General features: G+C 41.6%; 1 protein-coding gene across 7 annotated transcripts in view; it reads right to left on the bottom strand.

Annotated features, from left to right (window-relative positions):
- LOC135203649 (protein PRRC2C-like) overlaps positions 1 to 13016 on the bottom strand; it is a 40875-nt gene that overhangs the window by 15672 nt on the left and 12187 nt on the right. For 6 of the 7 annotated variants that reach the window (XM_064233497.1, XM_064233503.1, XM_064233501.1 and 3 more), the window contains exons 10-12: positions 9817 to 10276; positions 9327 to 9452; positions 7022 to 8810 (exon numbers count right to left, since the gene is read on the bottom strand). In XM_064233497.1, the coding sequence (XP_064089567.1) occupies positions 7022 to 8810; positions 9327 to 9452; positions 9817 to 10276 (2375 nt within the window). The remainder of the gene's footprint in view (positions 1 to 7021; positions 8811 to 9326; positions 9453 to 9816; positions 10277 to 13016) is intronic. The other variant, XM_064233499.1, reaches the window with a different exon arrangement.

Genomic DNA, 13016 nt, shown 5'->3' with positions numbered 1-13016 from the left:
TTGCCACTCTCCTGGATTTCCTAGACTTCCACCATATGGGACTTCTCCTCTTCCCATCTGTCAAAGAAATAATATAACCCAGTTGAGTATGGCCATCTTCTATGTTTCCAAATGAAGCGTCTGCATAGGCTTCCCAATAAACCCTTTCTTCTTCCATCTCACTTATTGTAACTTCGCCCATCATGCTCTTAGTTTTTCTCACAATTTTAATAAGTTTCTTCATATCCTGAGTTGTTCCTTCTTTAAATGCTTTACTTAATTCGCTAATATCATATGATATTTCTGGCATCGTGTGTAGTGATACCCAATTCAGCTGTCCTACCACTGATCTGTACTCTGTTAACTCTTTTTGTTCTAGCACTCTATTACCCGTATATCTTCTAGCCTCTGGTTCTCTTATGGAATTTATATACTGCCACTGATTAAGGAAAATCTATTCTCCTTCTGCTCTATTACTACTCCTATATATACTTGAACCTTTTACTCTCTTGTTCTCCTACTTGCAACCCTTTCCTTTCAATCTCCCAATCGTTTCCTTTAAGAATCCTTCAGTTCCTCCGTAGCAAAAATCATCTACGTGTGTACACAAAATGCTTCCAATTTATTGTTCTTTTTCCAAAAGAATATATTAGGTTCTAGTCTACTTCTCTCACCTTGAAGCTCCTTCACTACTTTCACCACTTTACAATACCATGCTTTTGTCTGCATCCTTGAGCCCATAGACTGTTTTCTTCAACTTCCATAATCCCCTCCAACCATCTTCCCTTGGTGGCTTCAAGTACACTTCTCTTTGTATCTCGTCACCTTGTAAATATGCAGTTTTTGACATCCAATGTATAACAATTCCAATTTTTTCACCTTTATTATGGTTAGACAGAATTTTAAAATTTCAGCATTGCATGTGGGAGCATCCTTTCCCATCAGCCATTTCTTCTTCAAACCCTCTAGCTACCAATCTTGCTTTACATATCCTTTCCCCCCCTTTTATCTTTTCAGTTACTATCCATCTTGTAGATATAGCTTTTGTCCAACATCATTTACCTCCTCATATACCTGGTTATCTCTCCAACTTAGAAGTTCTTTTTTCTTTAGCTTCCATTATGCTTCTATTTCAAATCCCAGCAACACCTCCTCTTCATCTTCAATTTTTTCTACCTGACTATAATCCCTCAAGTTAACCCACCCTTTGTCACCTGACTGTGAGTCTCGTATATTGTACGAATCAGCCCATGCTTGGCTTGATCTTTTTTCCTGCAAGACCTAAATAGTCCATTCTTCTACTTGTCCTGTATCATTGTTTATAGCCCTAACTCTATTTCCCTTTTTGAATTTTGGTATCTCTTCCATTAACTCGCTTTCTATTGACCCACTTTGCCCCGGTTATCTTCCACTGTTTCCTCTATCACCTCTCTTTCTATAGTCTCTTCTGTGTCTGCATTCCTTCTCTCACCCATTATCTCCTTCCAGCCAATCTACTTTCCCTTCATTTGGGCCATCTGACCTAACCTTTCACCCCATGGGATTTATCTATTCTAGCCGATATCTCTTCTGTATCTGGTGATCGTCGTTGAATCCTTGTCACATGTATCCTAGCTACTTCTCTTAAAGAATCCCCATGTTTGACTATTATTGTTTTCCCCGATACTCCCACCTACTGAGCAGGTCCTCTCCATTCATTTTCATTTTCCCTCTTATAGAATACCTCATCTCCTACCACTGCTTCTTCAAATTTATGTTCTCTGATGTTTTTGTTTAGCGCTATTCTTATTTTATTACAGGACTCATTTTTTATAAATGCTTCTCTGGCCTTGTGCATTGCATTCAGTGTGTCCCTTACCATACCCTCTTCCATCCCTTTTTCTCTGCTTGCAGGACTAGAACTTTCTTCTCCTATTAGGTTAGGCAGTGAAGGGTTTTTTCCAAATACTAATTGGTTGGGAGAGAAACCTCCATTATTCATTAAACAGTTCCTAGCACTCACTACCCATTTCAAAGCTAGGACCAATCTACTTCCTCTTCCTCATCATCTTCCTTACACTTCCCTTGATCATGCCTACGGTCTTTTCACATAATCCGTTGCTCCACGGAGATTCTGATGCTGTGGCTAATACTTTAATATTCCATTTTTCTGCCATCTTCCTTACTTTTTCATTTTGAAATTCTCCCCCATTATCTGACAATATTTTGGAGGGTGCTCCAAATATAGCAAACCAGCATCAAAAAGTATCTTTATTATAGTTTCTGGTTTCTTATCTTTTATCCAACAGGCCTGACAATATCTCGTTGCCATATCCACTATTACCAAGAACTTTCTCTCTTCTATCTCTCCCACATCCATCGCTACGACTTCATTGAACGTTTTACTCCAAGAAAAGCCTACTACCCGGTTTGGCGGGGTTTCTTTTGTATTTTTTACAAACCTCACAATTTTTAATCAGTTCCGTTAGTAACTTTCTTATTTCCTCTTTTTCTTTTTCGATTAACCCATTACTCCATTGTGCTTCCTCTGTTAGCTTCCATATTTTATCTCCACTTCCATGACCAAACTGTAAATGTAATTTCTTCATTGTTCTTAATTTCCCTTTCCCTCGGATTCTTTCCCTTCCAACCCTCCAGTAATAATTCTTCTACCTTCCTCCTCCTTATAGGCACTCTTAAATGACCCTGTTCGTCTTCTCTTAACTCTACTTTCATTCCCCCTAATACTTCTACTATGACACAATTTTCTTTCAAATTTAGGGTCATACCCATTTTACTCATGGTTTGCTTACCTATCAGCCAGGGTATATCACCTTGCAGAATTTCCGTCTTCAAATAAAACTTTCTGTTTTTTAGTATCACAGGTATTTCTATTATTCCTCTGGACTTATAAGATGTCTCACCAAAATTAAACACTTTATTAGACTCTGCCTAGTGTCCCTCATTCTCCTCAACTCTTCCTGACTCAAATCCATGACAATACGTGCTAGTCACAATTCCCGCAAACTGTTGATTTACACCCTGTGTCCAAAATTGCATCAACCACCTCCCATGATGCTTCCACTATTTTATTAACTTCTCCTACATAAACCTCTTCTTCTTCTGTCCCATTTTCTGTTTTTACCTTATTTTCTTCTAGTCTTGTTTCAGTTTTCTTCCTATTATGAAAATTCTGAGGACAATCCCTAGCCCAATGCCATTCTGAGCTGCATATTGCACATACTGTTACCTTCCCTTCTTTGTTTATAGGATTTCTACCACCCCTTCCTCGGTTCCATCTTCCCCGATATCTTTGGTTTTCCCTCCCTCTCCCAGAACTGGCATTGCCTTCTGACGAACCCCACCATTCCCGTTCCTCTTTAGTCCCTAATCCCTCAAATAGTCTTTTCATTGTTTGCGACACTGTTCCGTACTCTAGCTTTTCTTGCCCACAAGCCGATAATACCATTTGTTTTTGATTTTCCGTGAGATTTGCTTGCTCTATTACATGATACCCCTTGACTTCGCCTTCAAGCGCGCCTTTCCCCATTGCTCTTTCACACTCAGATGCTGCCTTCTCGTATCTAATTAAATAGTCCGCCATATTTTCACTAGATTCTCTTCTTATTAGAAGGTATCTTTTTATTCTACCGTAATTCTCCATTACCGAGTCTTTTAGATAGGCTTTATCTAGTTTCTCTAGGATTAACTTTGGACCCTCTGTACCAGTAAGTTTATCTTTATCTAATGCTTCCACTAGCTCTCGGGCTTTCCCTTTTAAGCTCATTCTCATTTCTATCGCCGGGTATTTTGTATCTTCTCCATACAACAATAGCCAATCTTCGGCTTGACCTTTCCATTCTTTGTATTCTTCTTGTATCCCGCTAAACCTAGGACATTCCCTTCTCCATCTAGTAGTCTCCCTTTGTTCACTGTCGGATCCAGGCATCTTTGATCAACCACGCTCTGCTACCAGTTTGAATTTTGGCCTAGCCTAACTCCTTTCTTTCTCTATAAAAATGAATAATCTACCACCTGTACGCTTTCTCCAACTCCAGTACACTCCAGAAATCACCTAAAACACCAGCACCACAAGACTTACGACCAAAAACAACTCCTACCAAGACAGAGAGCTCTCCCCTACCAACCACACACCACCAACACGTGCTTTCTACTGCCCCGTGTTATTGTTTACATCCTGCCGACGCCGCCGCCATCTTGTCTATGACGTCACAGCCTATGACGTCACAACACAACTTAAATACATCAACAGACACCTTCTAGAATCTACCACATGTTGTCTATATATAGGACACCCACCATATTTCAACAATGCATAAAATACCCATAACAATTATACAATATATAATCACACTTATCTATACCCATAACAATTATACAATATATAATCAACGTCAACCCTGGGAACCGGCGGACGATCGCTCGTCTTGCATTCCGTGCCTGGATCCTGACGGTGAGCGCACTCAGTCGTCTGGTTCATGGCTGCACGATCACCGGTAGGTGACCGTACACTCAAGTGATGCTGGTTCGCGAGCGATCGAGACGGTTCCCAGTCCAGAGGTGGAACCTCTGGACCCAGGAGCCGCTGGTACCTCCACGGTCCCAGTCTTTTTCCCTGAGGAAGGAGGACCAGCGGAAGACCCACCTGCAACCCTTGGAAGTCTCTGAGCAAGCTTCTTGGACTTCTTCTTCGCCAACTTCCTCAGGACAGCAGACAGGTCTCCCATCCAGGCTGGAGCTGGGCTGATTGTGGTGGAAACAGGGCCCAACTCCACCTGGCCGGAAGGACCTACAGGAGCAGCAGCACTTCCACAGGCAGGAACAGAGGCAGTAGGTAAGGCGACAGCAACAGGAAGGCGATCCAAGGGGGAGATCTTCGGGCACTCGAAGTCAGGGGGTGGAGCGAGGACAGCAAAACCAGGTGGGGGAGGAACCAGCTCCCTCCAGGGCATGTATGATAGCGGAGCTTGTACCACAGCCGAGGGGGTGACTGTGGTCATGTGCCAAATGTACACCAGGTGCGGTGGAGCAGCATAACCCAGTATCGAGACTGTCGTAGTCTCCTCGTCTCCACCCCATGAGTGACCGGGGCTGCAGCCAATTGATGTATAAGCCCCTGAATACTCGGAGTGCCCTGAAGATTCAGAGCGCGCCACACCTGCTGAAGATCTCCACCCGCAGAAGCAGACACACCTGAGGAAGCAACAGTCGGGTTAAGGGGGGAGGAGGTTCCTTTTGCTCAGAGGGGGAAGGATCCCACCCTGAGCGGACAGAAGACCCCGAGTACAACTCCAGGTCATGATGTCACCCTCCTCCTGCACTCAACAAATCAAGCGAAGAGGGGGAGAGGGACACATCCCCCAAAAAGGGGAGAGAGCCATTCACGAGAGCTGACGAGGAGGGAGAAAAGATGATGATGTGTCAGTTACCAGAGGTGTCGAGGGAGAGCTTTCCGAATACACCCTAGCGGCCTGCTTATATTCTCAGATTGTTCCTTTAGGCACTAAGTGCCCCATCCTACCAATCTCTTAATTTCCAAGTCTTCCATACGTGGCTTCTTCCTCTTCTCGTACAACTCCCACTGCTCCTCCAACCAAGAGACACAAATACCACATGTTAAGGTCCGAGAGCATTCACGTCCGCAGCACCTAGTACATAAAGGATGAGGGTCTACGGCATCGCTGGACCTGAAAGCCCCACATTTACGGCCTCCCACTCCAGGGCACACACTCCAATTGGATGGGGGGCGAGAGGGCTTCTCCGATTCGTGGGTCTGCATGCTTCGTCCAGCGATACAATTCCACAAATAATACAAGAGTACTTACAGTCACTTCCACACGAAGTATTTTAATAGAAACCGGTTGAAAAGTAAGCAGCTTGATAATCTCACGACAGAGGCGGGCAGAGAGGCGAGCACACGTCTTCACCTGACGGCAGTCGAAGGCAAAGTGGGATGTTTACCTTCAGTCGGGCAGGACACCTGACCATCGGACAAGCAGTTACTGCCGAACTACCTTGTTAGTAAATCTTACGACCAGTCCAGCTGGCGCTGAATAGTAATTCCTTACGTAAAGGACCCATGGTTTGCATAATGTGTCGGAACAAATACAAAATTAAAACTTTTAGTGCACAATTTTTTATAAACTGTTCTCCATAATCATATTAAAGAGTTCCTCAGTGGACGAGTGGGTTGCGTATTCGCCTATCAATCTGGTAGCCTGAGTTTGCTTCCAGCTGCTGCCGGTACGGAACCAGTGGAATTTATTTCTGGTAATTAGAAATTCATCTCTCCATGTAAAGTGGTTTGGATCCCACAATAAGCTGCAGGTCCTGTCACTAAATAACCAACTAGTTCCTCGGCGCACAAATAAAAATCTAATCCTTCAGCCCAGCCCCAAGAGAGCTGTTAGTCAGCTCAGTGGTCTGGTTAAACTAAGACAATACTCATAATAACCTCTCTATCACCAAAGAATACCACCTAGGAATTAATGCTTATACCTTTGTTGTAGGTACCAAAAATTATTCTGAAATAACAAGCTGTCCTACCTAACAAGAACGACTAATAAATAGTCATCCTCCTTTAAAACACTAAACCTTGTATTTGATAATTTGTACATGGAGATCCTAAGTTCATTTCTTACAGGCATCATGGTAAAGAATGATGAACACCCATAAAACCATCCAACACATTTGTTGTAATTATATCAAACTGCAAACCCCTTATAAATTCTGAGCTTCAAATGAAAATAAAGCCAATATTAAAATGTAAAATCATGCCCACTAGGTTTATAACATTCATTACTAAATATACCTCATTCCATATAATTGAGAAATCATCTTACATAGGTCTACATAAGTCTTGAAATATTCAGTCAACGGACTACTACTCACTTGTACAGGACTAACAAGAACTCACTTCAAGTAAAAAGTACCACAGTAAAGGACAACACAAAGCAGGAACTTTATAGACATGCCCAGATGAAAAGAACAGAGTATAAACACAACAAGAATGTTCACAAATTTCATACAACCTTCAACTTACCTTGCGTTCTCTATGCATACGAGGATGATACTCCTCATAATAATAGTAATCTTCATCTCGGTAGCTCCTCTTTTGGAACCTTGGTGGGGGACCCCTACTTCTCCGGGTGTACTCAGTCCCACGGGTCCCTCGTCCTCCACGATAAACTGGATACGTGCTACCTCTAGAGCCACCACGTCCTCCACTTCGAGATGACTCACTTCTACTTCCCCTGCTTGCCCGATTCCCAGAAGATAAGGATTTACTGCCCCCGCCCCGTTCAGCACTCTCCCGCTCAGCCACATCACCCCCTCCTCCTCCACTACTTCCTACTCCTTCAACGGTCTCTCCTCCAGCGGTTACTGTTGGAGAAGATCCTGGTGCGAGGGTGGTGGCGGTGGCCGTAGTTGTGGTGGGGGTGGTTGTGTCTGATGTGGTCCTGGCCAGCTGCTGCTGTTCTGATTGTGGATTGGGTGATGGTGGTGGTGGTGGGCTCGCCTGTGGTGGTTTCTGCTGCTGCTGCTGCTGTTGCTGCTGCTGATGTGGCAGCTGCTGAGGCAGTTGCTGCTGCTGCTGAGCTGTTTGCTGCATTGGCTGTTGCTGAGACTGCATCTGTGGCTGTGGAGGGTTGGTGGGTTTCGAACCAATGCCCTGTGGCGTAGGCACCCTCCCTGGCATTGCCTCTACTGGTGTTGTGGTGTTTGTGTGGATGGTTGTAGTGCTGCTGCTGTTGGTGCTGCTGTTGCAGTTGGTGTTGGCTGTGGTGTTGCTGCTGCTGCTGCTGCTGACCTGGCTCACCGCTGCTGTTGTGGTTGCGGCGGTGATTGGGGTGGTGCTCTCGCTGTTTGTGGGTGTTGTTTTGGCTGCGCCCCAAATGTTGGACTCCACGGCTTTGGTCAAACTGCTGCCTGCACTGCTGGCTGCTGTTCCCGTGCCGCTGGAATCGGGGCGGGAGCGTTCGGCGTTTTTTGAACGGCTCGACCAGACGTTATCCCTCTGTTCCTTGCTGTGGACCACCTCTTTCACTTCGGGTTTCTTGACTATTTCTCCCTGAACAGACTTCTTCAAAGTGGTCATGTTCTTCCTTATCTCCTTTTCCTTGTCGGAAGCTTCTAACCTCTCTCGCGTAATAGGTGCGGGAGCATGGGTAGAACGAGCGGCTTCCTTCAAGGTTTCCTGGGCCTCCTTTTCTTCACTCGTCATGGCATTTTCTTTTGGGCTCAATTCCTTCTCTGCACTTCCTTTGCTACTTGGCCTTTCTTCTTTGCAATCTCCCTTTTTTGGAGACTCCTGGTATGTGGAGTCACGAGCAAACTCATCTCTGTTACTGTTATTTTCAGTCCTGTAGTAGTCATCATACTCATATGTAGCATCTGCCCAAGAAGTAATTTCCATTTTCTTTTCTCGCGATGTGGAAAGGCTTGAACACCTCTCAAAAGAATCCTTACTGGCCCGGGAGTCACGGCTGGTGCGGCTGTCTCTGCTGTCAGGCCTCTGAGGACGGTCTCTTGGCTCATCACACAACTCCATCAGTTTTTCAGTGGCTTCTACTTCTTTGTCCCATTCTTTGTGAGTCATCCTTAAATCATTTTGTTCGTATTCATTCGATTCCTTTCCAAGAGGCTCTGATTCATAGGGGCTACGTGCCCAGGAATCCATTTTTCCCTCCCTCCTTTCAAGAAAATTCTCCCCCCTGTCTGACCTTGGATCATCAAAGTTTTTTCGGTTGTCAATACGACGATTCTTTGAGCCTTCACGTTCGAACTCTCCCCTTCCGCGACTGTCCCAGTCTTCTCCATTTACATTTCTCCTGAAACACAGAACATTTACAGTACTGTGACAACAGTAATTCAAAAAATCAAAATGGATTTCTGAATATTGGGAGAGCAGAAACTTTACTACTGAAAGAGGACAAAGATTCCCTAAATTTTCAAACTCATGTGCAGTTAGGTACTCCCATTTTAAATAATGTCAAAGCCCTTATTCGCATTCTCGAGATTCACAGACTCACCTATCCACGGATAAAGTGATTGTAGATACATGAAAAGTACCAGGCAAGAATCAACCTGAATATAGTAATCATAATTTTCACCATTTTTTATTCAAATTTTTACTCAGTACAACAATGTTACTCCAGTTTCCAAACCAATTCACAAAAATGGTGGTTAATTTAAATTACTTTACAAGAAAATCGCATGAAACTCACTGAAAATCAATGGAAAACTTCAATTATAAACTACCTTATCACCTTTTCTAAAATGTCACAGCAGAAAATCCTGTGCTCGAACATGTAAAAAAAAAAAAAAATCAAAACCTTTTAGCTTACCTCCTATCATAATCATACTCTCTCTGGTCATGGCTATTCCGTTCGTCATACTTCTCGTAATAAGAAGAACGACCCCAATTGTCACGATCTCTGTAGCTTCCTTGAGAAGAACGTCCTCTGTACCTTCTTTGAAAGAGAAAGTAAAATCTCCAACAGTACTGTATGACCACTATTTTCGACTTCACTGACTGGATCGATTTTATATCCTCAACATATGCAATCCACTAATTCTGATTACTAATTATGGAATTAAATTTTTGGACTATTTAATAAATTCAAGGATAAACCCAAGGATAAAAATTTAAAGTCATGTTCATTATGACAATAATATGAAAAACACAGCAAACACAATACAATGATCAAATGATACTACAAAATGCAATTATAGTACTGTACACAATAGTCATATTATTACCTAAAGCACAGTCTAATCAAGTCTAAAGGGAAACCCTGCGATAATGTTAAAAAGAGAACGTTCTCATTCACTCACCCATCTCTTTCTCTATCGTAGAAATCATCTCTGCGAGAATCCATGCGATCAGACCTCTCCATTCTATCATTTCTCTCGAGTCTGTCAGGTCGATCGAGTCTTTCCTGTCTGTCAGTCCTCTCCAGTCTATCATTTCTTTCAGGTCTATCTTGCCTATCTAAACGATCAGATCTGTCTGGTCTATCAGATCTATCAGGCCTGTCAATTCTCTCAGGCCTATCAGACCTATCGGGTCGATTATCATGCCGGTCGGCTCTCTCAGGCCTCTCTTGCCGGTCGGCTCTGCTGGGAGGTTCGCTTCTCTCCTGTCTCTCATATCGGAAATCTCTCTGGTCTGAGCGATCCAAACGATCGTCACGGTCATCACGGTGCCGTTCAGCCGAGGGAAGACTAGCTGGTCGCTCATCTACCTCACCAGAGGTGTCACTGTCAGTTCGCAGACGCCTGTCCTTTCCACTAACTGTAAGAAAACCCAAGTAAACTCCATAAAACTTGACAATACCAAACAATTAATCTGGCATTCATTGCTCTGAAGAAAAAACTGATAATGCTATGACATAACAAAAAGTCTATTTCACCACATACCCATTCCCAGTATATATATGTCTTACTTTCATGCCCAAAAACCTACCACATCAACACTTAAGAAGATGAAAGTTCATCATTTTGTATGTGTCAGCTGTGCCTGAACTACCCTTATAGGCCTCTTATTCCTTCTTGAACCTTGACATTCCACATGCAGCTCAGCACCATTCAGACTTGAACAAATTTTCATCTGATTTTATATTTTACCCATTCATTTATCTGCATTATTTTCAACATCCATTTTGCTTAGTTAATGATGGGAGTTTAGCCTACAATAAGTTACTTTTCTGCTTTGAGAGTCCCAAGACATGTTGCTGTCCTGAGCAGTGATGAAATGGGTAAAGGCTCGTTAAGAGAGCAACAGAAGCAACCAGCGATAAGTCAAGATGTCACATCCAATGCAGAACTAACGCCCCAATGCACCGGTTGAATAAGTTCCACCAAGACAGCAAGATGCATAGCCTGGGATTGGAATAATCTGATTTAATCTATTGTCTCTGGATCTGCCAGCAAAAGAGGCTTGGAGAACCTAGAGGCTCATGTGTTTGAAGATGCATTTGCTGGAATCTTTTCAAGTTCTCTTCTGAGATGTAGAGTAATGTCTTCTCAAAAGTCTCCTGCCAGGAATACAGCTGGCCCCAACAAAATAGGTACATAAAAGGCATGCTGAACCCAAGGACGACATGAACAAGCTCCTAGCCTGCCATGCATGAAGAGGACTAATTACTATTAAAAAAAAAAAATGGCTTAACCAAACAACACCATCACTGACTAAAAATCCTAACAATTATAGATTTAATTACAATATAAAAAATTCACTGGGAACTGAACCAACCCTAGGATAAAGACTAACAATAAATTAACAAAATACTGTAAAAAATGAAATGCAATATAAAATGGACAATAAGTTTGTACATTTTATATTAACCAAAGTTTGAACAATGAACCAACCCAAAAATAAAAATACTACAAGAATGAAATTAAGACAAGCAATAATATGCTTAAGCTGGGAAATCAATGATAATTCCACCACTTATAGGTAAAGTAACCTGCAAATTGCAGGTGTTGACAACCACAATCAAACATGCAATCTATTCGAAGGATCCCAATGACTAATAGTACATATAAGAAAATTCAGACAAAATGAGAATTTATTCTCATTTCATAATATATGAGCCTTAGAATAAACAATATCATCATGGAAATTGTCTTGCTGCCTGTGATACTTCAGATGGAAAAGAAAGAGCAGGAAGCACTGCTTAGTAAACAGAACATGATACTGACAGATCTCTGTTTTAGACAAACCCAAATTGGCAAGACAGATTTTCATGCCTTTGTAATTAAAGCAATATATGATTAATATGGCTGTGATGAAACAAATATAAATTAAAACCCTATACAGTATGTATCATACCAGCAAATCAGGGTTATTTTTAATTGCAATATGCTGAACCAAGTACTACCACCAAATATTTTGCAGGAAATGACTAAATCATTATGTACAATAAATGACACTTCTTAATATTAAGACACCCCAATACATTTTTGTAATTTTCAGTACATTTTAAAACCAATATTTCACTGAGCTGTGCATATAAACTTGCTTGACAGGAAGACTATCTTGTAAAATTCATATCTCTACAGCAACAATATTTTAAAATTCTACGTAAGGTCCTTATTCGTTAAGACTCAGCAAGGTTATTTCCAAGACTGTAATCAAGTACATCAGTTAAATTTATGCTGTCAATCAATAAAAGCCAAACTGACAATCATGAATCAGGTTACTTGCAAAGGGCTTTAAAACTTGAACCTAAGCACACAGGACATAAAAGACAACCAAACAGGCAAATGATCAATTACAGAATGATGTATACAGAGCTACCAACCAATTATAAGCGACACTTCACTAGAAAATTACTTTTAATGAATCCTGTAACATCTATGATTTCTGTTGTGATAGGCCTTGCAAAAAGAAGAACTAAAAATTTAACTGCAAAACTGAATGACTGTGAACATACATTTTACCATTTATCAAATGTTATAAATTAATTTTTCTTCCAACAAAAACACTGTTGTTACCATAATCATAAAAAATGGCAAGTCCATGAGAATTAATGTTTCACATCACAACCTTCATTATTAGATAATGATCATAGAATCACACGTTCAAGCGAAGGCAATGTCAGCATTCAGACATAGTGTCGTTTAAATTCTTTTCTTAGCAAAATAATGCAATATTATTTAGTTTCAAATAAACATCTAAATACACAGCAATAGACAAAAAAACATTGCCATCACACCTGAAGTCCGAGTATGTAAAACAACTGCAAAGGCTTATGATTCTAACAATTTCTGGGTGGACAAAAGGTCACTTTTCACTTCTAGGTTGAAATTACGTCTGCCCCAAACCAATTACAAATACAGCATTACCTTCTCTAAATGTAAGGAATACTAATACAAACATACATCTCTTTTAGAGCTATTCCATAATAAAATGACCTTGTCTCATTTATTACCCCTAATGGCCTTAGGCTACGATAAAATGAACCAAGGTACTATTCATGTCTAAACTAAAGCTTGTGCACTTTCATCTTCATTTTCCTTTACTTTAATGA

Source organism: Macrobrachium nipponense, chromosome 36 (genome assembly GCF_015104395.2).
Source record: "Macrobrachium nipponense isolate FS-2020 chromosome 36, ASM1510439v2, whole genome shotgun sequence".
In the NCBI taxonomy this organism is placed as follows: domain Eukaryota; kingdom Metazoa; phylum Arthropoda; class Malacostraca; order Decapoda; family Palaemonidae; genus Macrobrachium; species Macrobrachium nipponense.
This window is presented reverse-complemented; position numbering and strand designations above follow the sequence as displayed.